This window comes from Oncorhynchus nerka, linkage group LG20, assembly GCF_034236695.1.
Source record: "Oncorhynchus nerka isolate Pitt River linkage group LG20, Oner_Uvic_2.0, whole genome shotgun sequence".
Lineage (NCBI taxonomy): Eukaryota > Metazoa > Chordata > Actinopteri > Salmoniformes > Salmonidae > Oncorhynchus > Oncorhynchus nerka.
Window position 1 is genome coordinate 54,187,205 of NC_088415.1, and position 27,226 is coordinate 54,214,430.

General features: G+C 44.4%; 1 protein-coding gene and 1 pseudogene across 1 annotated transcript; both read right to left on the bottom strand.

The window, feature by feature from the left end:
• LOC115101546 (proteasome subunit beta type-5-like) overlaps positions 1 to 3,200 on the bottom strand; it is a 33,105-nt pseudogene extending 29,905 nt beyond the window's left edge.
• A 1,533-nt stretch (positions 3,201 to 4,733) lies between these two features.
• Positions 4,734 to 26,634, bottom strand: LOC115101547 (proteasome subunit beta type-11-like). Its single transcript, XM_065006071.1, is given in 7 exon segments — positions 4,734 to 4,922; positions 5,551 to 5,558; positions 15,231 to 15,670; positions 15,722 to 15,861; positions 15,863 to 15,887; positions 15,889 to 16,104; positions 26,540 to 26,634. Coding segments are annotated over 7 exon segments (1,113 nt in total).
• Positions 26,635 to 27,226: the final 592 nt, after the last annotated feature.

Below are 27,226 nucleotides of genomic sequence, written 5' to 3' on the forward strand. Positions count from 1 at the left end.
ACATTCCACCTGCAACTAACGATGGGAGATTAGAATACGCTGATAACTTCCAAGTTGAGAGGAAGTAAAATTATCGCCATGTAAAGGTTAGTTGAAAAATTGCTGCCGCTGCTTTACACTAGCTAACTAGGCAGGGCAAACCCGATCTGGTGATTTCTGGTATATCATCAAAATCAATCAATCGCAGAACGTTTTTGGACTCATCCACCATTGGAAATTAATGATGAAAGGTGCATTTAAATTCCTAAACCTTAAAGCATTTGGTATTTATGTTCAAAAGCTCCAATAAGTTGCTAGTGGTCCTCGAATGTGATGCAACAGTAACAATAGATTTTCCTCTCAGATTTTGTGGCGCACACAATAAGGGACGTGTTTTTCATTGGTGAGGAGGCGGTGTGACAGCCAATTGTTGGGCATGGGCTCAACTAACTAGCTAATAGCTAGCGGAGATACCTAGCTGACAGATATGGCAGAGGCGAGGGGCAAACGACCTGACCTAGCAGCAACTACTCCTCAATCTAAGCTAAAGAAACCTAGAAATTTGGAGAGCAGACAGGCAAAAAGGGAAAGCGATAGAACCCGGGCCAAGACGAGAGTAAACCTTGGATTTGCGCTCAAACAGTGGAGAGAACGAAGGGAGTTGAAGGGATTCAAACCCGACACAAAATTAGCATTTTATTCTGCTGAAAAGTTGATATACAGTGCATTCGGAAACTATTCAGACACATTCGCTTTTTCCACATTTTGATACGTTACAGGCTTATTCTAAAACAGATTGAATTGTTTTTCCTCATCAATCTACACACGATACACCATAATGACACAGCAAATAAAAAAACTGAAATATCACATTTTCATAAGTATTCACACCCTTTACTCAGTACTTTGTTGAAGCACCTTTGGCAGCGATTACAGCCTTGAGTCTTTTGGGGTATGACGCTACAAGCTTGGCACACCTATATTGGGGAGTTTCTCCCATTCGTCTCTGCAGTTACTCTCAAGCTCTGCAGAGCTATTTTCAGGTCTCTCCAGAGGATGTCAGATCGGGTTCAAGTCCGGGCTCTGGCTGGGCCACCCACGGACATTCAGAGACTATTCCCAAAGCCACTCCTGCGTTGTCTTGGCTGTGTGTTGAGGGTAAATTCCTTATGGACAATTCCTTCAACATGCACTGTCAACTGTGGGACCTTATATCGACAGGTGTGTGCCTTTCCAAATCATGTCCAATCATTTGAATTTACCACAGGTGGACTCTAATCAAGTTGTAGAAACATCAAGGATGATCAATGGAAACAGGATGCACTTGAGCTCAATTCCAAGTCTCAAAGCAAAGAGTCTGAATACTTATGTAAATAAGGTCTATTTTTTTTTTATAAATGTGCAAACATTATAAAAACCTGTTTTTGCTTTGTAATTATGGGATGTTGTGTGCAGATTGATTAGAAAACATTTTAAAATGTAATCAATTTTAGAATAAGGCTGTAACATTAAATGTGGAACAAGTGAAGGTGTCGAATGCACACAAGCTAGATAATGTATACTATCGATCAAAAGATTTAGAACACCGACTCATTCAAGGGTTTTTAATTTATTTTTACTTTTCTACATTGTAGAATAATAGTGAAGACAAACTATGAAATAACACATATTGAATCATATGAACTCAGGAAAAAAAGAAACGCACTCTGCATTTATTTTCAGCAAACTTAACATGTGTAAATATTTCTATTAACATAACAAGATTGAGACATAAACTGAACAAGTTCCACAGACATGTGACTAGCAGAAATTGAATAATGTGTCCCTGAACAAAGGGGGGGTCAAAATCAAAAGTAACAGTCAGTATCTGATGTGGCCACAAGCTGCATTAAGTACTGCAGTGCATCTCCTCCTCATGGACTGTGCCAGATTTGCCAGTTCTTGCTGTGAGATGTTTCCTCACTCTTCCACCAAGGCACCTGCAATTTCCCGGACATTTCTGGGGGGAATGGCCCTAGCCCTCACCCTCCGATCCAACAGGTCCCAGACATGCTCAATGGGATTGAGACCCGGGCTCTTCACTGGCCATGGCCGAACACTGACATTCCTGCCTTGCAGGAAATCAAGCACAGAATGAGCAGTATGGCTGGTGGCATTGTCATGCTGGAGGGTCATGTCAGGATGAGCCTGCCGGAAGGGTACCATATGAGGGAGGAGGATGTCTTCCTGGTAACACACAGCGTTGAGATTGCCTGTAATGACAACAAGCTCAGTCCCGTGATGCTGTGACACACCACCCCAGACCATGACGGACCCTCCACCTCCAAATCAATCCCACTCCAGAGTACAGCCCTCTGTGTAACGCTCATTCCTTCGACGATGAACGCAAATCCGACCATCACCCCTGGTGAGACAAAACCATGACTCGTCAGTGAAGAGCACTTTTTGCCTGTCCTGTCTGGACCAGCGACGGTGGGTTTGTGCCCATAGGCGACGTTGTTGCCGGTGATGTCTGGTGAGGACCTGCCTACAAGCCCTCAGTCCAGCCTCTCTCAGCCTACTGCGGACAGTCTGAGCACTGATGGAGGGATTGTGCATTCCTGGTGTAATTTGGGCAATTGTTGTTGCCATCCTGTATCTGTCCTGCAGGTGTGATGTTCGGATGTACCGATCCTGTGCAGGTGTTGTTATGCGTGGTCTGCCACTGCGAGGACGATCAGCTGTCCATCCTGTCTCCCTGTAGCGCTGTTTTAGGCATCTCACAGTACAGACATGGCTATTTATTGCCCTGGTACATCTGCAGTCTTCATGCCTCCTTGCAGCATGCCTAAAGCACGTTCACGCAGATGATCAGGGACCCTGGGCATCTTTCTTTTGGTGTTTTTCAGAGTCAGTAGAAAGGCCTCTTTGGTGTCTTACGTTTTCATAACTGTGACCTTAATTGCCTACCGTCTGTAAGTTGTTAGTGTCCTATCGACCGTTCCACAGGTGCATGTTCATTAATTGTTTATGGTTCATTGAACAAGCATGGGAAACAGTGTTTAAACCCTTTACAATGAAGATCTGTGAAGTTATTTGAATTTTTGGATTATCTTGGATTATCTTTGAAAGACAAGGTCCTGAAAAGAGGACTTTTCTTTTTTTGCTGAGTTTAGTAACCACCATAGCCACCATTTGACGTGATGACAGGTTTGCACACTCACACTCTCAAACAGCTTCATGAGGAATGCTTTTCCAACAGTCTTGAAGGAGTTCCCACATTTGCTAAGCACTTGTTGGCTGCTTTTCCTTCATTCTGCGGTCCGACTCATCCCAAACCATCTGAATTTGTTTGAAGTCGGGTGATTGTGGAGGCCAGGTCATCTGCTGCAGCACTCCATCACTCTCCTTCTTGGTCAAATAGTCCTTACACAGCCTGAAGGTGTGTTTTGGGTCATTGTCCTGTTGAAAAACAAACCAGATGGGATGGGGTATCGCTGCAGAATGCTTTTGTAGCCATGCTGGTTAAGTGTGCCTTGAATTCTAAATAAATCACAGACAGTGTCACCAGCAAAGCACCCCCACACCATCACACCTCCTCCTCCATGCTTTACGTTGGGAAATACACATGCAGAGATAATCTGTTCACCCACATCGTGTCTCACAAAGACACATCGGTTGGAACCAAAAATCTCCAGTTTGGACTCCAGACCAAAGGACACATTTCCACCAGTCTAATGTCCATTGCTTGTGTTTCTTGGCCCAAGCAAGTCTCTTCTTCTTATTGGTGTCCTTTAGTAGTGGTTTCTTTACAGCAATTCGACCATGAAGTCCTGATTCACACAGTCTCCTCTGAACAGTTGATGTTGAGATGCGCCTGTTAGGGTCTTTCATTCCTGTGGCGGTCCTCATGAGAGCCAGTTTCATCATAGCGCTTGATGGTTTTTGCGACTGCACTTTAAAAAACGTTAAAAGTTTTTGAAATGAACTGGATTGGCTGACATTCATGCCTTAAAGTAATGATGGTAATGACTGTCATTTCTCTTTGCTTATTTGTCCTATTCTTGACATAACATGGACATGGTCTTTTACCAAATAGGGCTATCTTCTGTATACCACCCCTACCTTGTCACAAAACAGCTGGTTGGCTCAAACGCATTAAGGAAAGAAATTATGTTAATTGAAATGCATTCCTGGTGACTACCTCATGAAGCTGGTTGAGATAATGCCAAGAGTGTGTAAAGCTGTCATCAAGGCAAATGGTGGCAACTTAGAAGAATCTCAAATATAAAATATATTTTGGTTACTACATGATTCCATATGGGTTATTTCATAGTTTTGATGTCTTCACTATTATTCTACAATGTAGAAAATAGTAAAAATTAAGAAAAACCCTTGAATGAGTAGTTGTTCTAAAACTTTGACCGGTAGTGTATATTGCTATATATACAGTGAAATGTTGCTATTTAGTTGTAAATATGTAGGATTACTTGTTTTGATTGTTTTCAAGCCCTAGCCAACACATGACTCCAATCATCAACTAATCATGGTCTTCAGTTTAGAATGTACTTACTTTAATCAGGTGTGATAGTTAATTCTATAGACAAAATACTCACCAAATATTCTTCTCTTTCAGCTAAAGGAGACTCGACAATAAGTCTCAAAAGTGTCTACGTCTACGCATAAAAAACTGCAAAGGACTACACGGACATCCCAGAACTTCAGAGAGCAGTTTTGAGAAGACTCTTATTTGGAGCTACTTAAGAGAGTGATCCTTAGAACAGATGACCCAAGACTCCCTGAAGTGCCACCACCAACGCCTGAGCTGCTACAACTTTGAGAGCAAGTCGCCAAGCAACACAGGGTGCAGTAAGCACATCTTTGAGCTGGGAAGAACCGGAGCTTTCCCTGTTTTCAGACGTGTGAAAACCTAGAGTAGAATAGTTGTTGAAAGAGGTGGGGGCCTACAACCAAACAGAAATAAGGGAAGTTTGTGCGGGCAACAAACTTGAGAAACAATACATGTTATAGTCTTTTATAGTCTTTATTGTACTTTTGGAAAGGTTTTAGAATGATTTACTAAATCGTTTTCTTTTCCTGGTTATCTATGTTCTTGACGGTTTACACTTCAAATGAGCAGACCTACCAGTTGGTAGATATCCAGGAAGGCGGATGGACTACCCTGGTGTAAATACTAAACAAGTCAGTCCAATTACACAGACCTATATATTTTTATCAACTTTTTTTTAATTTCACAATATACAACACACAAGGCAGGATCACGTTACAAATACTAGCCGACAAGACAACACTAACATAAAATACAACTATTTACATACTGTAACGATGTGCGCTGAGAGTTTGGGGAGCAAGTTCAGGGAGTGAGTGTTTTAATATAATAAACAGAACATAATACAAAACAAGAACCACGAACAGCACACAGACATGAAACTGAAACAATGACACCTGGCGAAGGAACCAAAGGGAGTGCTATATATAGGGCAGGTAATCAAGGAGGTGATGCAGTCCAGGTGAGTGATGGCACGCAGGTTCACGTAACGATGGTGACAGGTGTGCACCATAATGAGCAACCTGGTGACCTGGAGAGGGAGCACATGTGACACATACTATCAGGAGTCAATTATTTGAGTGCACAATATGACATTTACAGAAAAGAAGTAGAGTTTACAATAAAAAATATTCTATATTATTCTCAGAAAAGAACCCCCCCACTCCCCTACCATGTAGGTCCATTGCCTGGTCAAGAGTTGTTGATATCTGATAGAGTTTAGCATAATACATCCCATGCCTCAACTGGATTTGCCCGAGCTTTGTTTATCACGGCCACTGACCGCTCTATACGAACAAGATCTTAAACATATGGTAATCATGTTTGAGTCGAGTGTAACGGCGTTCTTCGTTTGTAGAAAGAGAGGACCGAAATGCAGCGTGGTGGTTACTCATGACTTTAATGGAAAAGTGACATGAAATAACTATACAAAATACAAAACAACAAACGGAACGTGAAACCTAATTACAGCCTTTTTTTTTTTTATAAAAATAATTTATTATCTTCAATACCATTCATTCTTTACAACTCATAATTTACATACATACACAAATAATGGTATTTTAAATAAACTAATTAAACTAAAACATAAACCACAAACAAAACCTCAGGGGAGCATCTTCCCTCCCCGTTACCCTACAAAATACCTCTCCCTATCTCCCCGTCCCTAATCTATCCTCTTACAAATCTAAATGACACCCAGCCCTAAACCCCCCTTCCACCTCTCCCGAGCAGCATGCTGCCCCCACTTCCTCTCCTCCCTCTTCATCCTCCCCCTCAAATCTCCTTCCACCCTCCTCACTATCCCTTCCACCCCCAATCTTTCCCTGTCTTCACCATGTTCTGCCTTGCTTCCCACAGCCCCCGTTTAAAGAGACTCATGAGAAGCCAGAGCAGAAACCTGTCCCTATCCGTCCCTCTCGCTCTCCCTACACCCCTCTCTAACCTGGCCCACGTCAATACAAAATCCCCCTTTACCAAACCTAACAACACCCGTGCCCTAGCCCATACTACTCCGGCAAAGGCACAGTCCCAAAAGACATGGCGCACAGTCTCCTCCCTGCCACAAGAGGATCTTAGACAGGTGGGGGATTGCACCAAATTATACCGGTACAAGATGGAACGTACCGGCAAACACTTATGAAGGCTCAACCAATTCAGGTCCTTGAGCCTGTTATCCAGACCCCGCGCCTGCACTCCCTCCCAGACCACTTCCGAGATGCCCACTACAGGCGCCGGACTCCCTGCCTTTCTGACCTCCTCGTACAGGTGCCTGTGATCTAAACCTACTCGGGCAACTTCAACCTCAGGGTGCGCACGCAGCCACTTGGCCGCATGACCAAAGTGCCACGGCAGCTGTTCCGCCCGAGGACCCGTGTTAGACCACACCATTATGCTTCTCGCCTGATACGAGAAAAACACCCGCAGGAGGTAACCGGACGGGTGTATCACTGGCTGAGCAAGCTCCGTTAACAAGAAGGAAACAAAAATTGAGTCCAGCTTGAGGGGGAAATGTGGTACCCCCTACCTCCCTCCCCGATGGGACAGATCATGCGTGCCCTGGCGACCCACTCGCACCTGCCACTCCACATAAACTGAAACACAAGCCTCACTAGAGGCCTCCTCAGACAAGCCGGCAATGGGTAGATGTATGCCAAATACAAAAGAGACGGCAACACATCCACCTTTAGGACCAGGACTTTGCCCATAAAAGACAAATACCTAGCTTTCCACATTGCTAGCTTCCTCTGTACCACTGCGATACGCATGTTCCAGTTTAGCGTCGCTGAGCCGGAGGTCTCAAAATGGACCCCGAGAATCCTCAGGGCCCCCTCACAGAGAGATAACCCCCCAGGCACATCCGTTCTACCGCGCCATCTTCCGAAAAACTTGACTGAAGACTTTGCATGGTTCAGAACTGCTCCCGACGCTCGGGTGAAATCCCCAAAGATGGCAAGGGACCTTGTCAGGCACGAGTCCTTGCACAACAGCAAGGAAGTGTCGTCGGCGTACTGCGTCATCTTAACACGCAGCCCACCACTTCCAGGGATCAGCAAACCTTCCACCCCTGTGTCTGCCCTAATGGCAGCCCCCAGAGGCTCCATGTACAGAACGAAGAGGAGAGCCGAGAGTGGGCACCCCTGCCTGACCCCAGACGAGAGGTCAAAAACATCACCCAAGTGACTATTTACACTAACTCGGCACCCCGCTCCGACATATAATGTACGAATCCATCCTATAAACTTCTCCCCAAATCCTAATCGACCTAACACTCTGAATAAAAAGGATCTATTCACGCGATCGAAGGCTTTCGCCTGATCTAGCTGCTACCATTAAAGGCAGACCTCTATCTTCAACCCAAGCGATGGAGTCCCTGATTAACTGTAGGTTCCATCGAATAGAGCGGCCCTCTACCCCGCACGTCTGATCCTCATGAACGACGTAGGGAAGGGCTGTGCGCAACCGGTCTGCTAAAACCTTTGCAAGTAGCTTGTAATCTACACACAGCATGGTCAACGGCCGCCAGTTGCCAAGGTCTGTTACTTCCCCCTTCTTATATAAAAGTGACAGCACACCAACAGCCATTGATCCCCCGGGACCCCCGTCTCAAGGATGGCCTTCAAGACTTCGAGGACCACTGGTCCAAGTATACCCCAAAACTTGAGATAAAACTCAGCCGGCAGCCCATCTATCCCAGGCACCTTCCCTTTTCCCATCCTCCTAAGAGCGCTCTCAACCTCTTCTAGTGAGATCTGGGCCTCCATCACTTCTCTAATGTCCTCCGGCAACCGCCTGGACAAGTGTTCTAAAAACACATTTCCCTGCTCTACATCTATTTCCCTTTCCTTAAATAAACCTTGGAAATGATCAGTTGTCACCCTGACCATATCCTCTGGTTCTCTAACTATACTACCATTTTCTTCCCTAACACCATGCATTACCTTCCTACTCTGTCTTGCCCTAACCAACTTAAAGAACATAGCAGAACAAGTCTCATTATGTTCTAGAAAGCCACTATGCGCTCGCTCAAGGAAAGCTCGAGCCTTCCGCTCCTGCAACTCCCTGAGCTGCGCCTTTAGGGTTGCGGATCTCTCCCAGTCAAGCGACCCGCCGAGGTTGCCTGCCTCGTATTCGAGTTCAATTAACCTCTGGATACGATCCACCTCCCTCCTCTCCTCCCTTATTTTCCTCTTGCAATACCCTATTATAAAAGCCCTAATCCTCACCTTAACTAATTCCCACCACTCTAACACCCCTCGCACATGGACCGGAGGCCCTCAAGCCTCCAAAAGAAACCATAAAACCCGTCAACAAAAGCCTGCTCCTCCAGCACATCCCGATCTAGCTTCCAGTACCCTCTACCAAAGAGGCAGACTGGCGACCCCACCTGCAGGAGCACCCCGTCGTGATCCGAAAAGAAAACAGGCAACAGCCGCCCAGACAACTTACCCAAAGACCTGGGTACAAAAATATAGTCGAGCCTCCGCTCAACCCCCTGGAGTTACGCCATGTAGGACCGTCCATTTTCGGAGTAGTGTGCAGACCACCATCTACCAGACCATGGCAAGCCATTAGCCTGGCAATGGCGCCCGCACTGCTATCCCCCTCTTCCTAAATCTGTATTAAAATCCCCCTATCACTAATTTCCTATTTGTGACACACAGGGGCGTCAGACAGTCCACCATCTCCCTTCTGTCTGCCACCACCTGTGGCCCATACACCACCACTAATCTAAATTTACAATCCCTTATCGTGACATCCACCCCTATAACCCTCCCCTGCATTACCACGAAAGAATCCTCCACTTTTACCTCCCTGTGCCCACACAAAATCCCTACCCCGATGAGTGCACCCCCAACACCCCAAACCGACTCCCCCTTGTCCCACTCCCTCTTAAACCTAATAACATCCCCTCCATCCCTCAGGTGAACCTCCTGTAAAAAACAAAAATCAAACCCCACACCCTCCAAATAACTAAAAACCGCCCTCCTCTTAACAAAATCCCTTAAACCCCTTACATTTAAACTAACAAAAGTAAAATTAGACTCCATGAAAAATAAATACATGTAATACACTCAAATTCTAAACCCAGACAGAAAAAAACATAAAACAGGAGACTCACCCGATGCTCCCCTGCTCCATATCTACCGGTGAGAACACCATCCGTAATCCCGACATTCCCCCTCTTCCTCCATCACACCCTCCCAGGATGCAGGAATAGTGTTTGGCTCCGGAGTGCCCTGCACCCTGGGTCTACCCCCACAATCCTCCCCCTCCCCAGTGTTGCAGCTGGTTTGGAAAAAAATTGAGGAGGCTGAGTCCCCAAACAAAAACTCCCCACCTCCTCTTGTACCCAGTCCTGAGTCTTGTTATGTGTGTCCCCACCCAACAGAAGTTGAGGGCCTGGGGAAACCAGCAGCAACCCAGAGGTTTCTCCCGCCCCCATCACTCTCTTGGCCATCCCTTCCCCCTCACTGTCGGCCAATCGCCCCCTCCTCTTCATACTCTTCTTTGGTGATGGCGGCAGTGAAGAGATACCACCCTCCCCCTGCCAGCTCCTCCACCATACCCCTCATCTCTTCCACCATGGCACTTTCCCCCAGTCCACTTTCTCTTCCACCGTCTCCTTCTCCACCACTCCTCCCTCGCTTTCTTCTCTCTCATGCTCCTCCACTCGGTTTGCCTTCTTCCGCCGCTTTTTCTGGTTCTCCTACTCCCGTGCCTTCCGTTTCCTTCTCTCTTCCATCCGCCGCTTCTGGCTCCTCCTCCTTCCTTGTGGCCTTCCCCTCTGGACCTGATCTCTGGTCATGAGGCGTGCTTCCTTCCCCTCCTCTTCTTCCCCCATCCCCGCTCCTGCTCCCCCAGCAGCAGACGCATATGACCTCTGACGGGCCGGGCACCCCTCCACAGGTGTGCTGACGAGCCACACCCATGGCACGTCTTAGGCTTGTCACAATCCCTCGCCTCGTGATCCTCAGATGCACAAAATCTGCATTTTCTTGCACTGCATGAGGCGAATATGTGACCATAGGCCATACAGCGTCTGCAAAATGGGGGCTGACGTGCATAATACAACGTCCCCCTGTCAGCCCCTAGGGAGAACATAGCAGGAGGATGGAGGTAGCCACCATGTCCCCTTGGGTCCTCTCTGAGGAGGGCCTGGAAGCCTCTCCTCCCATTCCAAAACCCAAGGGAGTCTTTGAGGTGCCTTGCTGAGGAGACGTTATCCATGTATCTCCCCAGAAAAGCCCTCACCTCTTCGTCCTTAACGTAAAGGTTGTAAATGTTTACAGTTATAACCCTAAAGTTATTCTTCGCCAGGCTTGTTATTTCGTAGTGGCACATCGGCCTCTCACCTCCCACTGCTCTTGCCCTTCTCAGGATATCATCGTGTTTTTCCTCTGTATATAGTGCAACGTCGTATGCTCCCTCCAACGAGTTGCCTTGGAAACAAAACACGTCCTTCACCGTCAGCTTTAGAATCCCCATCAATATTATCCTTCCAAAGGATTCCCGTCCTAAAGGCTCAAACTCCTTTTCCTTCCAAGCAAACCGAATCGTGTTGGCCAGCCCAATCCCAGGGACCGACCGTGTTGATGTATTTAGCACCATCTCCGCAAGGAGAATGGCGCTCGTTCTCTTCTCTTCCAAAACAATTGAAAAGAAAAAACCAAGTGACTGAGCCTATCTGGTGAAACTACACAGAGACAGGAACAATCACCCACGAAATACAAAGTGAAACCCAGGCTACCTAAATACGGTTCCCCATCAGAGACAACAAGAATCACCTGACTCTGATTGAGAACCGCCTCAGGCAGCCAAGCCTATCTAGACACACCCCTAATCATTCGCAATCCCAAATCCTATAAAACCCCAATACGAAACACAACACATAAACCCATGTCACACCCTGGCCTGACCAAATATATAACGAAAACACAAAACACTATGACCAAGGCGTGACATCGAGAAGATTTTAGGGGTAATCCAAGCACTAAGGATAACCTTTTTTGCTGCTGTCAACCCCTCTTAAATTATTATTTTCTGAACCAGTTGCAATAAAAATGAAGAGTCATCATTCACCAAAAATAAATGGTGGATCTTTCTTTGTTCCCCATTTTTGTAAGGAAATCTGAAACGTGACCAGAACTGGGACACCACAGGACATTTCCAAAACATGTGCATTAGTGTTCCAACACTATTCGTACGGCATCTATCACATACTGGAGTAGGAATCAGCTTCATCTTAAAACGTCTAAATGGGGTTGCATAACTTCTATGTATAAGCTTATAATGTATAAACTGGTGTGCTGGGTTCTTAGAGGTAACAAATACATATTCCCAAATGGTTTCCCAGTTCAGGTTGTGCACCAATCCCTGCATTACACGGTTCCATACTAGAGTGACACCCAATGTAGAGCATTTAACAGACAGTACGAGTCCGTTTCATTTTTACTATAGCAATCCTACCTTGTAATGATATTTTAAGAGAGTTCCTTCTGCAAACTTTGGAAAATTTGGTAGATATGCATATCCCCAAATAAATAGTCTGCCTTATGCCACTGCACTGGAGATGCAGCAGGCAAAGTTAAACATTTCACAGGGCTATTAAGGGCCACCCGTATAGATTTTCCCAGTTTATATCTAGAGAATGAACCGAAAATAGTAAATCATTTCAGAATCTGTGGAAGGGAAATTGAGAAGTCTGCGAAATACTATAAGGTGTCATTGGCATAGAGTGACACTTTATGCTGAGTACCTTTAATATTGATGGGTTAAATAAATGGGTCCAATCTAATTGCTTGAGCAAGGGGCTCCAAAGAGAGTGCAAAGAGCATTGGTGATAATGGACATCCTTGTTTTGTGGAACGTTGGAAACAGAAAGTCTTGGATAGAATGTTTCCCGTCTGCACAACTGGTTGGGATGCAGAATAGAACATTTTTAACATGGAGATAAATCCTTTACCTAAACAAAAGGCCTCCAAAACACACCATAAATAGTTCCATTCTAGCATATCAAAGACTTTTTTTTGCATCCAAACTAAAAAAAAGTGCAGCAGGGACTGGGTCGTTTTCATTTATGATATGGAAGCGACGTCTAATATTGTCTGAGTCTAAACGACCCTTTACAAACACAGTTTGATCATCGCTAATTAGATGTCCGACAAGCAGTTCCAATATAATGGCAAGTACCTTTGCAAACAACTTGAGCTCTGTTGTAATAAGGCTTAAAGGCCTACAACTTTTACAGTCTAGGGGAGATTTACCCTTTTTTAACAAAACTATAATCAGTGAGGTGTTTTGGTCTCTATGGAATTCTCCATGTTTTAATGCATGATTGATAGATGGGAACAAAACTACCTAAATGTATCATTAATTTCTGCCAGGTCATGTGATATCTTACCAGATGGTATTTGAATTGTATTGAATACAAGGAAAGGCCTCGCTTTGCTTAAGCCTCGTTTCCCCTCAAACATTTTGTCATCTCCCAAAGTGACCGGTGGGATGTGGCTGTATCTGTATTAAGCCACAAATATTCTTAAATTGTGCAAAAAAAAGCCTTATTCCGCAGCAATGTTGTGTTAAAGCGCCATCTTCTGGCATCTTTCTGTTTGGAGCTGTCAAGTCAAATACTATACAGGACAGCTCCATGGTCAGAAATGACAATGGGGAACAGCTCAGTTGTCTGAAAAAACCTGTTTATATAGAGAGATACAAATACAGTGGGGCAAAAAAAGTATTTAGTCAGCCACCAATTGTGCATGTTCTCCCACTTAAAAAGATGAGAGAGGCCTGTAATTTTCATCATAGGTACACTTCAACTATGACAGACAAAATTTGAAAAAGAAATCCAGAAAATCACATTGTAGGATTTTTAATGAATTTATTTGCAGATTATGGTGGAAAATAAGTATTGGTCAATAACAAAAGTTTATCTCAATACTTTGTTATATACCGTTTGTTGGCAATGACAGAGGTCAAACGTTTTCTGTAAGTCTTCACAAGGTTTTCACACACTGTTGCTGGTATTTTGGCCCATTCCTCCATGCAGATCTCCTCTAGAGCAGTGATGTTTTGGGGCTGTTGCTGGGCAACACGGCCTTTCAACTCCCTCCAAAGATTTTCTATGGGGTTGAGATCTGGAGACTGGCTAGGCCACTCCAGGACCTTGAAATGCTTCTTACGAAGCCACTCCTTCGTTGCCCGGGTGGTGTGTTTGGGATCATTGTCATGCTGAAAGACCCAGCCACGTTTCATCTTCAATGCCCTTGCTGATGGAAGGAGGTTTTCACTCAAAATCTCACGATACATGGCTCCATTCATTCTTTCCTTTACACGGATCAGTCGTCCTGGTCCCTTTGCAGAAAAACAGACCCAAATCATGATGTTTCCACCCCCATGCTTCACAGTAGGTATGGTGTTCTTTGGATGCAACTCAGCATTCTTTGTCCTCCAAACACGACGAGTTGAGTTTTTACCAAAAAGTTATATTTTGGTTTCATCTGACCATATGACATTCTCCCAATCTTCTTCTGGATCATACAAATGCTCTCTAGCAAACTTCAGACGGGCCTGGACATGTACTGGCTTAAGCAGGGGGACACGTCTGGCACGTCTTGTGCATTATTCATTAAAATGACAATTGAATGCTTAGATAACCTACGCAGAAAAAAATGTTTTTTTTACAAAGAATTAAGCATAACGATTATGGTTCTAAATTGCATGAAAAATCTGTTTCACTTGTTAGAAAAATGGTACATTCTCCAACACTCCCTATGCTCACGTAATTCGTGCCCCCTCTAAATTAATGGGTGCATGACACCCCTGCCTACCCTCACCCTGTACTGAATTGTTACAAATGAATGTTTGCATGCATGGTACGTTTATGCACAATATTACATAACATAATGTTTTTTTTTTTAAATGCATTACATTACGATTCACAGTGCTCAGACATACATACAGGCGTCTTACTTTCTCTCTCCCATAAAGTGGCCAGTCTTCTTCATCCATCTTTTTAATCCTCTTTTGTCACAAATTCTTTTCCCTATTCTACTCCTACCCTCTCCCTAGCCCTGACTTTCCAATGCTGACCCTTGGACAACATAGTCAGGTTCATTTGTATTTGACATCCCTTGTCTGTCACGAATGTTGAATAAAATTTCATTTGAACTTACTCTACACTGACTTTGTCCTTTAGTGAGTAGAAATGTGAGACTAAATATCTACAGAAAAGTATTATTAAACTGACTTGAAAACACGGGTCTCCGTGTGTGGCTATCACAATTTCTTTGCTCATCATCTAAGGCATCTAAGATGGAAGTACATGCAAGCAATGCATGCATACTAACTGAAGTAATGTAGGTGTTTACATTGTTTTGTGCATGTGCCAGGTGCTCGAAATCTCAACGGTAAGTACCAGTGTTTGGTAAGTTGATTTAATAATACTTTCCTGTGGATATCTTTTCTCAAATTCCTACCCACCGCACAGACAACTGGTAGAGTAAGTTGAAAGGACCTTTGATTCAACATTCGGGCTTGTAAGAGCTTGTGAGAGGAAATGTACCAAACAACAACCAAAAGGTATCACAGTCTGTCAGGCAACGCTCTCCCCAGCCCTAATCTCTCCCTTTCCCCATGCATCTTTCCCTATTCAAATGTCCTTTTTCCCTCCCTCTCCTCCTTTCATTCATTCTTTCACCATCTTCAGCACCCTCTCCCTTCTCTCCGTGGTACTCCTCTCTCAAATCCTCCCTGTCTCTGTGGCTATATCCTTGGGCAGTGATGTGAAAGAGGTCCACACAGTTCCCTGAATATGCATCCCTGTGTGTGGCCCTGTACACAATTTCTCTGGCCAATGAGATTGCCTCCTCCTCACTCAGGCTCCACCGAACCCCTCCATCCAGTACTGCATAGGCATAGGGCGAACCTGAGCCCACTGAGAAAAACTTTCCCTGCAGACGGGTGCCGTCACTGCACACATAGAAGAGCTTTGGGCCACAACGATCACTGGCAAGGGATATTGTCAGGTTCCCGTCAGTTACTGCATGTCTTGTTCTGTCACTGGCCCTGCCAGTCAAGTCATCCTGACTACAAGAATCACTTGCAGACATTCCAAGGGGTACTTTTGCTGGAGAGATGCTGTCTCTGCCTGATCCTATCCTATCAACTTTTTGTTCCCTGAATTTCTACACCCTAACCTCCTCTACATCCGAGCCAGATATAATGGCTGCCACACACACATCAGTCCCCTTAAATGGTTCCAATATATGAGAGAGGAGCTTGGCAGAGCTAGTGATTGACAAGCGGCAGCCGTGGCGTAGCTGGTAAAGGGCGGATCTCTCTAGCCAGGATTCTCACTGCCTGAAGTGGTGACCAGTAAATGGGAGTGGATGGGCAGTATCTTCTGGACAGAGGGACAGGAGACAAGCCCTGAGCAGCTGGCACGTGTGTCTGCCGCTGCTATAACACCTCCTTGGAACACAAAGGCCAGGGTAGTGGTTCCGTGAGACAAAGGGAATGGGCGGCAGGTGGGCGGTGATGGAGAGGTGGACAGGAAGGAAAGGGACGAGTGTCTGTTGTCACAGCGGAAAGGAACAGAGCTCTGAGGGGTAGGTATGAAAGAATGCAGAGGGACCCCTCCACCTCTCTCAGATTTAAATCCACCCCAACCAAGGCTCCTTTCCATCAGCCATGTCCAGGAGAGGAGTGGTATCTCCCATAGGTCTAGAGAGTGAGGCAGGAGTGTTCCACCTGTGAGACATAGGGGTGTCCTGAAAACTGCAGACGTCTTGTAAAGACATTGGGATTGTCTCTGGCTGACGGATTGTGGTTGTCATCAGTGCAGTAAACGTTGATCACAAAACAGACTCAATGTCCCGACAAAACAGATTCACTGTCCCTTGAGTTTGAGTAAAAGGTTGATGCTCAGTGCAATCTCTTAACAGGGAGAGGCGGTAGAATTTAACAGCTCAGAGAAACCCATAATCCAGAGAAACTGTCCATAGGACTATTTTTCTCCCAGTGGAATCCATGACAGTCTTGCTTAGTATTGACTCTCCCCAAATACAATGACAGTGAATTTGAAGTATTTTTATATAGGGGACTGACATAAACACACACACACAGAGACTCTGTTTTTACAAGCATTTCGCTTGATTTGGCGATATATGATGGTGAGTAATATGATGCAGAGAAGCGACTCTACAAACACTAACTTACAGGGTCTATTCTGCTGAATCAGCAGAAAGAGGAAGTGACAGTGCAAGAGAGGCAAACAAGCCGTCATCCTGACAATCAAATAAACCGTCTCTACCCTCCGTTCTATTGGCGAACATTCAATCACTAGGGAACAAACTGGACAAGCTCCGCTCGAGACTATCCAATCAACAGTGGCTGAAGAACTGAATTTTCCATGTTTATTGGAGTCGTGGGTGAACCAGGACATGGATAATATATATTGAACAAAAATATAAATGCAACATGTAAAGTGTTGGTCCCATGTTTCATGAGCTGAAATAAAAAAATCCCAGAAATGTTCCTTAAGCACAAAAAGCTTATTTCTCTCAAATGTTGTCTTTCTGTCGGAAGAGTATTTCTGTCTATAATGAAGCCCTTTTTGTGGGGAAAAACTCATTTTGATTGGCTTTCCCTCCCCAGTGGGTAGGACTGGTTGCCAAGTGGCCCTCCCAGGACCACCAATGGCTGCACCCCTGCCCAGTCATTTGAAATCCATAGATTAGGGCCTAATTCATTCATTTAAATTGACTGATTTCCTTATACAGTATGAACTGTAACTCAGTAAAATCGTATACATTTTTGCATGTTGTGTTTATATTTTTGTTCAGTATACACCTCGCTGGTTTTTCCATGTTTGAACCAGGTTTTCCTCTAGAATTTTGCCTTTGCTTAGCTCTATTCCTTTTATTTTTATTATTTAAAAAACTCTCTAATCCTTGCCGATGACAAGCATACCCATAACATGATCCAGCCACCACCATGCTTGAAACTATAAAGAGTGGTACTCAGTGATGTGTTGTTTTCGATTTGCCCCAAACATAATGCTTTGTATTCAGGACATAAAGTGATTTACTTTGCCACATTTTTTGCAGTTTTACTTTAGTGTCTTATTGCGAACAGGATGCATGTTTTGGAATATTTGTATTCTGTACAGGCTTACTTCTTTTCACTCTGTCAATTAGGTTAGTATTGTGGAGTAAATACAATGTTGTTGATCCAGCCTCAGTTTTCTCCTATCACATCAATTAAACTCTGTAACTGTTTTAAAGTCACAATTTACCTCATGGTGAAATCCCTGAGTGGTTTCCTTCCTTTCTGGACACCTGTATCATTGTAGTGACTGGGAGTATGAATACACCATCTACCAATAGGTGTCCTTCTTTGCAAGGCATTGGGAAACCTCCCTGATCTTTATGGTTGAGTCTGTATGAAATTCACTGCTCAATTAAGGGACCTTACAGATAATTGTGTGGGGTGCAGAGATGAGGTAGTCATTCAAAAATCCTGTTAAACACTAGTATTGCGCACCGAGTGAGTGCATGCAACTTATTATGTGGCTTTTTAAGCACATTTTTACTCCTGATCTTATTTAGGCTTGCCATAACAAAGGGGTTTGTTACTTATTAACTTATTAACTCAACTGAGGCTGCATGGTCCTAAAGCACAGCAATGCCACTTTTTGTATCACAATGCAATAATAAAAGTGTGTGGGGGGGGTTGTACCTAATAAAGTGACCACTGACCACTGGATCTATAGACTTTCCAGAATGTGTTCTGGGAATACCCGGGGTATTAAACATTTGACTGTAAGTGTTGAACAGTTGAATCTATTTCCTCGGGAGATGGTACCATTCAGCTTGTCTTGGGATGACAAAGAAGGACTTCAACAAAGCCAAAATAGAAAACGATTGGAAAGGGACTCTTTGCTGTTAAATTAGAAACTTATAAATAAATGACTGTTGTGCCTTGTAACTGATGAATGTCTGTTGAATGTCTGTGTTGTGTGAATATAAAACCAACTTTACCTCGGTCTCATACCTCTCCTCCAAATGTCCCACTGCGTCCCTTACAGCCCGCTTGCTTTCAACCGCAGCTAATCTATTTTTCAATCTCAAGGCTCAATCCCTCTACTCATCATTTCTGTTGAAACCTCAGCTTCTTCAATTTATTAAAACATGGCATAATTAGAGTGTCATCCAAAAAAAACACTAACAACACATTACCATTCACATACTGTCAACCCTCACCAAGTTGACATCAATCCTCCTTATCAATGTCTTCATCAGCTGCACATTTTTACTCCTGATCTTATTTAGGCTTGCCATAACAAAGGGGTTTGTTACTTATTAACTTATTAACTCAACTGAGGCTGCATGGTCCTAAAGCACAGCAATGCCACTTTTTGTATCACAATGCAATAATAAAAGTGTGTGGGGGGGGGGTTGTACCTAATAAAGTGACCACTGACCACTGGATCTATAGACTTTCCAGAATGTGTTCTGGGAATACCCGGGGTATTAAACATTTGACTGTAAGTGTTGAACAGTTGAATCTATTTCCTCGGGAGATGGTACCATTCAGCTTGTCTTGGGATGACAAAGAAGGACTTCAACAAAGCCAAAATAGAAAACGATTGGAAAGGGACTCTTTGCTGTTAAATTAGAAACTTATAAATAAATGACTGTTGTGCCTTGTAACTGATGAATGTCTGTTGAATGTCTGTGTTGTGTGAATATAAAACCAACTTTACCTCGGTCTCATACCTCTCCTCCAAATGTCCCACTGCGTCCCTTACAGCCCGCTTGCTTTCAACCGCAGCTAATCTATTTTTCAATCTCAAGGCTCAATCCCTCTACTCATCATTTCTGTTGAAACCTCAGCTTCTTCAATTTATTAAAACATGGCATAATTAGAGTGTCATCCAAAAAAAAACACTAACAACACATTACCATTCACATACTGTCAACCCTCACCAAGTTGACATCAATCCTCCTTATCAATGTCTTCATCAGCTGCAAAATATGGATCCCTACAAATCAGCTTGGCTAGACTATCTGGACCCTCTCTTCCTAAAATTATCCGCCGCCATTGTCGCAAACCCCTATTACTAGTCTGTTCAATCTCTCTTTGTATCGTCAGAGATTCCTAAATATTGGAAAGCGCCTGCGGTCATCCCCCTCTTCAAAGGGGGAGACACTCTTCACCCAAACGGTTACAGACCTATATACATCCTGCCCTGCCTTTCTAAAGTATTCATAAGCCAAGTGAACAAACAGATCACTGACCATTTCGAATCCTACCATACCTTCTCCGCTATGCAATCTGGTTTCCGAGCTGGTCACGGGTGCACCTCAGCCAAGCTCAAGGTCCTAAACGATATCATAACCGCCATCGATAAAAGACAGTACTGTGCAGCCGTCTTCATCAACCTTGCCAAGGCTTTCGACTCTGTCAATCACCGTATTCTTATCGGCAGACTCAACAGCCTTGGTTTCTCTAATAACTTCCTCGCCTGGCTAGCTACTTCTCAGATAGAGTTCAGTGTGTCGAATCGGAGGGCCTGTTGTCCGGACCTCTGGCAGTCTCTATGGGGGTGCCACAGGGTTAAATTCTCGGGCCGACTCTTTACTCTGTATATATCAATGATGTCTCTCTTGCTGCGGGTGATTCTTTGATCCACCTCTACGCAGACGACTCCATTCTGTATACATCTGGCCCTTGTTTGGACACTTAACAAACCTCCAAACGAGCTTCAATGCCATACAACACTCCTTCTGTGGCCTCCAACTGCTCTTAAATGCTAGTAAAACTAAATGCATGCTCTTCAACCGATCGCTGCCCGCACCCACCCGCCTGAATAGCATCACTACTCTGGACGGTTCTGACTTAGAATATGTGGACAACTACAAATACCTATGTGTCTGGCTAGACTGTAAAATCTCCTTCCAGAATCATATTAAGCATCTCCAATCCAAAATTGAATCTAGAATCAGCTTCCTATTTCGCAACAAAGCCCCCTTCACTCATGCTGCCAAACATACCCTCGTAAAACTGACTATCCTACCGATCCTTGACTTCAGCGATGTCATTTACAAAATAGCCTCCAACACTCTACTCATCAAATTGGATGCAGTCTATCACAGTGCCATCCGTTTTGTCACCAAAGCCCCACATACTACCCACCACTGCGACCTGTATGCTCTCGTTGGCTGGCCCTCGCTACATATTTGTCATTTGCACATCTATCACTCCAGTGTTAATTGCTAAATTGTAATTACCTCGTCAATATGGTATATTTATTGCCTTACCTCCTTACTTCATTTGCACACACTGTAAATAGATTTTTCTATTGCGTTTTTGACTGTACGTTTGTTTATCCCATGTGTAACTCTGTGTTGTTGTTTTTGTCACACTGCTTTGCTTTATCTTGGCCAGGTCGCAGTTGTAAATGAGAACTTGTTCTCAACTGGCCTACCTGGTTAAATAAAGGTTCAATAAAAAATAAATACCTAGTTAAGCTGCAGCTGGCCCAGAACGGAGCGGCACGTTTTGCTCTTAATTGTAATCAGAGATCTGATATAAATATTATGCATGCCATTCTCTCTTGGCTAAGAGACTGACTGCCTCACTTCTTATTTTTAAAAGAAACATTAAAGTGTTGAAAATCCCAAATTGTTTTCATAGTCAACTGACACACAGCTCTGACACACACACTTATCCCACCAGACATGCCACCAGGGGTCTTTTCATAGTCCCCAAATCCAGAACAAATTCAAGAAAACATACAGTATTATGTAGAGCCCTTATTGCATGGAACTTCCTTCCATCTCATATTGCTCAAATGAACAGCAAACCTGGTTTCAAAAAACAGATAAAGCCACACCTCGTGGCACAACTCCTTTCCCCTATTTGACCTAGATAGTTTGTGTGTATGCATTGATATGTAGGCTACGTGTGCCTTTTTAAAAATGTATGTAGTTCTGTCCTTGAGCAGTTCTTGTCTATTAATGTTCTGTATCATGTAATTCTGTATTATGTTTCATGTGGACCCCAGGAAGAGTAGCTGCTGCTTTTGCAACAGCTAATGGGGATCCTAATAAAATACCAAATACAAAAACGTATTACCTCGAAATCGCCTCGGTATTCATGTTGAATAAATTAACCTTTCAATTTGAACTAAACAAGCTGCTAAATCGTTCAGTTTACATCTTCAAATAAACACTGGCTGCTGTTTCTAGCTAAGCAAACCATGGCAATAGTTGAATTACAATCAGAAACCCAGATTTTTGTCAGTACCATAGACACAATGCTATTGAAATGACAAGTAAATCCTGCAAATAACCCAATTATAATGGTTTGCGGTCTTAACGTCTGGCACGTAATAATGACATAATTACCAGAAAAGTCTTTCTTTGCAAAGATTTAACATGCGCAAAGGGGATTTAGCGGTCATCGAGTTTCCTTTGATTTGGTGAGGTCAATAAAAGCAGATTATATTTTCACTTGGGACATAATGAAATTCCTTTATTACATCACATTTGCTCCACAATGATTATTCATTTGATGGAAAAACATAAATCATTTTTTTTACGTCATTACATTCCGTCTTAATTCGCTCCAACTGTATGGAAAAAGGTTTTATTTGACAAATCAGGCCTTATGGGTAGTTTTCTTTAAATGTATTACCCGGACTGAGAAAATCCCATAAGCTTTATAATGTCATTGGGCAAGTCGATTCCCGATATTTGGACCAAAAGTGGACATACACCAACCTTTACCTCCCAGATCCTGTAGACAGTCATATAATGCTTGAACCTGATCTCTATCAAATGATCCATAAAGAGAACACTCTGAACCTTTCAGAAAACTTTGTACACCCCCGTACATATGTCTACGTATGGGTTGTTAAGTTGCATATCATAATTATTCCCATTATTACTTTATCAAATCTCTAGTAATCGATTATACACACATACAATTCATCATGTTTTCATATCTTCACAGAATCCATATATAACATTAGAAATTCTTAGGTACTCGCATCAACCAGTCCATGTGCGTTTTCAACGACTCTCCGCCGCCACGAAGCAGCTCTGCAAACATACTCCAGGCGGAAGCCCAAAAACATTGGTTTCCCGGACATCAAGGACTCCCTAGCCTCCCAGAAAAACCTATAGAATTACCACTACTTCCCATACATATAAAATAAACATCCCGCGCTCCATAAAACCCTGTGATATTCTATGATGGCAGTGATGGATGGAACCCCAAGATAACATTATATATGGAAACTAATTATCCAAATTTAAATCAGCTTATTATACACATTTCTATATCTTATTATCCAAACTTCAGATTCACACTTATTTCCACACTCACACAACTCTCATATCACAATTTACACAGTACTGTTCCCAAAACACACTTAATCAATTAGTTGTTTTTTTACAATATTTTTATAACCTGCAGGAATATTTTCTAGTTTCTATCTCAGGGTAACTTCCTGGGATAAGCAACTCATACATTTGCATCTTACAATACTACCCCATGTTACTGCAATGCATCACGGCCATACCATGTAGGACTCCAAATCATTTCTTACTTCAGCACAGTATGATCACGACTTCCTATTTATCATGACAATACTATCAGGATATCATAACCTTAAAATGGCAGTGCCTTCAGGACTCTGTATCTCTTATTTCTAAAATGGGGTTTGGTTCAAAACAAATACAGGTGCACCTTATTATCTTATAGAATATCATTGTAATGCATTCTCTAATATCTCTGTAGTGCTTTTGAGTCCATACAGGTCTCTAGCCCACAGAGGACTTTCTCTTTTAGGCCTTAACTAGTCCTCACAAGGTCTAGTTATACATCCGGTACACACAGCTTTGGATGTCATCCGCCCTCAGGTTCTAGTTATACATCCGGTACACACAGCTTTGGATGTCATCCGCCCTCAGGTTCTAGTTATACATCCGGTACACACAGCTTTGGATGTCATCCGCCCTCAGGTTCTAGTTATACATCCGGTACACACAGCTTTGGATGTCATCCGCCCTCAGGTTCTAGTTATACATCCGGTACACACAGCTTTGGATGTCATCCCGTTCTAGTTATACCCTCAGGTTCTAGTTATACATCCGGTACACACAGCTTTGGATGTCATCCGCCCTCAGGTTCTAGTTATACATCCGGTACACACAGCTTTGGATGTCATCCGCCCTCAGGTTCTAGTTATACATCCGGTACACACAGCTTTGGATGTCATCCGCCCTCAGGTTCTAGTTATACATCCGGTACACACAACTTTGGATGTCATCCGCCCTCAGGTTCTAGTTATACATCCGGTACACACAGCTTTGGATGTCATCCACCCTCAGGTTCTAGTTATACATCCGGTACACACAGCTTTGGATGTCATCCACCCTCAGGTTCTAGTTATACATCCGGTACACACAGCTTTGGATGTCATCCACCCTCAGGTTCTAGTTATACATCCGGTACACACAGCTTTGGATGTCATCCGCCCTCAGGTTCTAGGTTCTACTTATACATCCGGTACACACAGCTTTGGATGTCATCCGCCCTCAGGTTCTAGTTATACATCCGGTACACACAGCTTTGGATGTCATCCGCCCTCAGGTTCTAGTTATACATCCGGTACACACAGCTTTGGATGTCATCCGCCCTCAGGTTCTACATTTACATTTACATTTAAGTCATTTAGCAGACGCTCTTATCCAGAGCGACTTACAAATTGGTGCGTTCACCTTAAGACATCCAGTGGAACAGCCACTTTACAATAGTGCATCTAAATCTTTTAAGGGGGGTGAGAAGGATTACTTTATCCTATCCTAGGTATTCCTGAAAGAGGTGGGGTTTCAGGTGTCTCCGGAAGGTGGTGATTGACTCCGCTGTCCTGGCGTCGTGAGGGAGTTTGTTCCACCATTGGGGGGCCAGAGCAGCGAACAGTTTTGACTGGGCTGCGCGGGAACTGTACTTCCTCAGTGGTAGGGAGGCGAGCAGGCCAGAGGTGGATGAACACAGTGCCCTTGTTTGGGTGTAGGGCCTGATCAGAGCCTGGAGGTACTGAGGTGCCGTTCCCCTCACAGCTCCGTGAGGCAAGCACCATGGTCTTGTAGCGGATGCGAGCTTCAACTGGAAGCCAGTGGAGAGAGCGGAGGAGCGGGGTGACGTGAGAGAACTTGGGAAGGTTGAACACCAGACGGGCTGCGGCGTTCTGGATGAGTTGTAGGGTTTAATGGCACAGGCAGGGAGCCCAGCCAACAGCGAGTTGCAGTAATCCAGACGGGAGATGACAAGTGCCTGGATTAGGACCTGCGCTGCTTCCTGTGTGAGGCAGGGTCGTACTCTGCGGATGTTGTAGAGCATGAACCTACAAGAACGGGCCACCGCCTTGATGTTAGTTGAGAACGACAGGGTGTTGTCCAGGATCACGCCAAGGTTCTTAGCGCTCTGGGAGGAGGACACAATGGAGTTGTCAACCGTGATGGCGAGATCATGGAGCGGGCAGTCCTTCCCGGGAGGAAGAGCAGCTCCGTCTTGCCGAGGTTCAGCTTGAGGTGGTGATCCGTCATCCACACTGATATGTCTGCCAGACATGCAGAGATGCGATTCGCCACCTGGTCATCAGAAGGGGAAAGGAGAAGATTAATTGTGTGTCGTCTGCATAGCAATGATAGGAGAGACCATGTGAGGTTATGACAGAGCCAAGTGACTTGGTGTATAGCGAGAATAGGAGAGGGCCTAGAACAGAGCCCTGGGGGACGCCAGTGGTGAGAGCGCGTGGTGAGGAGACAGATTCTCGCCACGCCACCTGGTAGGAGCGACCTGTCAGGTAGGACGCAATCCAAGCGTGGGCCGCGCCGGAGATGCCCAACTCGGAGAGGGTGGAGAGGAGGATCTGATGGTTCACAGTATCGAAGGCAGCCGATAGGTCTAGAAGGATGAGAGCAGAGGAGAGAGAGTTAGCTTTAGCAGTGCGGAGGGCCTCCGTGATACAGAGAAGAGCAGTCTCAGTTGAATGACTAGTCTTGAAAGTTCTAGTTATACATCCGGTACACACAGCTTTGGATGTCATCCACCCTCAGGTTCTAGTTATACATCCGGTACATACAGCTTTGGATGTTAAACGTCAGATGGCAGTTCACACAGAACCCTATTTTTTTTTAAATACAATTAATAATTGTTTCCAAGAAACGTCAGTCTCACCCTATTTCTCTGTCTCTGTTTGAAATGACGTATCCATTCCACTGACGCTCCCAGACAGGCGGGGGATCCAGTCTGCTCCGTCTAGTGGAGTATGGCTTTCCCGGCTGCATCTAATGCAACTCCTGTTGCACAGTTAACCTGGATTCCCCCTGGAACAATCAGCAAAATGAAGATTATCATTCTCTCCTTGTCGACCAAATATTGTTGTGGAATACTCTAAACAAGTGAGAGAGACTTTGTCATTTCTTCAATCAATCATCTTTATTTAATATTGACTCATTATTGCAGTAATTAATCTGGTCGATCCCACACTCTTGAGTGTTGGACCGAGAGCTCCCCGCTAATGAAAAAACATATGGTAAACATAGAAACGGCTTAGTCATGGCTGGTCCCACACCTCCCGTGCAGATCAGGGCATCATATATGCCACCTTGGGTTCATTTTGTGGTTAACTGCACCCGGTGTTGTTTTACCACCCACCCAGCTTAGTTTCCCAGATGCAAGGCTGATTAGAAACAAAGAGGGGTTTGTTCTACTCCAACAGGCTATCTCTGTCTCGGGTCACACACACCAACTCAGTCTATGGAATGCAGGCTGTAGGTTCTATCACCAACCCAATCATAAATCAATTGCCAGCGCCGAAGCCCCAGAGGCCCATCTCAATCCCACAGACACAGATGAGAGAGTACTCATCAAACCTTAGTTGATGCAGAAACAGTATTATAACATAATCTTGTAATTTTTCCACCGTACTCCACACTGTCATCCCCCACCTGGACAAGAGGGACACCTATGTGATAGTGCTGTTTATTGACAGTGTGGAACACCGTAGTGCTCTTGAAGTTCATCACTAAGCTCAGGACCCTGTGACTGAACACCTCCCTCTGCAACTGGATCCTGGACTTCCTGACGGGCTGCTCCTTGGTGGTGAGGGTAGGCAACAACACATCGGCCAATCTGATCCTCAACACGGGGACCCCTCAAGGATGTGTGCTTAGTCCCCTCCAGTACTCCCTGTTCACCTATGACTGAGTGGCTGCGCACGACTTAAAACCCAATCATTTATTTTGCTGACAACACTACGGTGGTAGGCCTGATCACAGAGGATGATGAGACAGCCTATAGGGAGGATGTCAGTGATCTGGCAGTGTGGTGCCAGGACAACAACATCTCCCTCAGTGGAGCGGGTTGAGAGCTTCAAGTTCCTTTGTGTCCACATCACTAAGGAATTAACATGAACCACACACCAACACAGTCATGAAGAAAGCACGACAGTCTTTTCACACTTAGAAGGCTGAAAATATTTGACATGCACCCTCAGATCCTCAAAAAGTACTACAGCTGCACCATTGAGAGCATCTTGACTGGCAGCAGCACCGCTTGGTATGGCAACTGCTTGGCATCCGACCGCAAGACGCTACAGAGGTTAATGAGTACGGC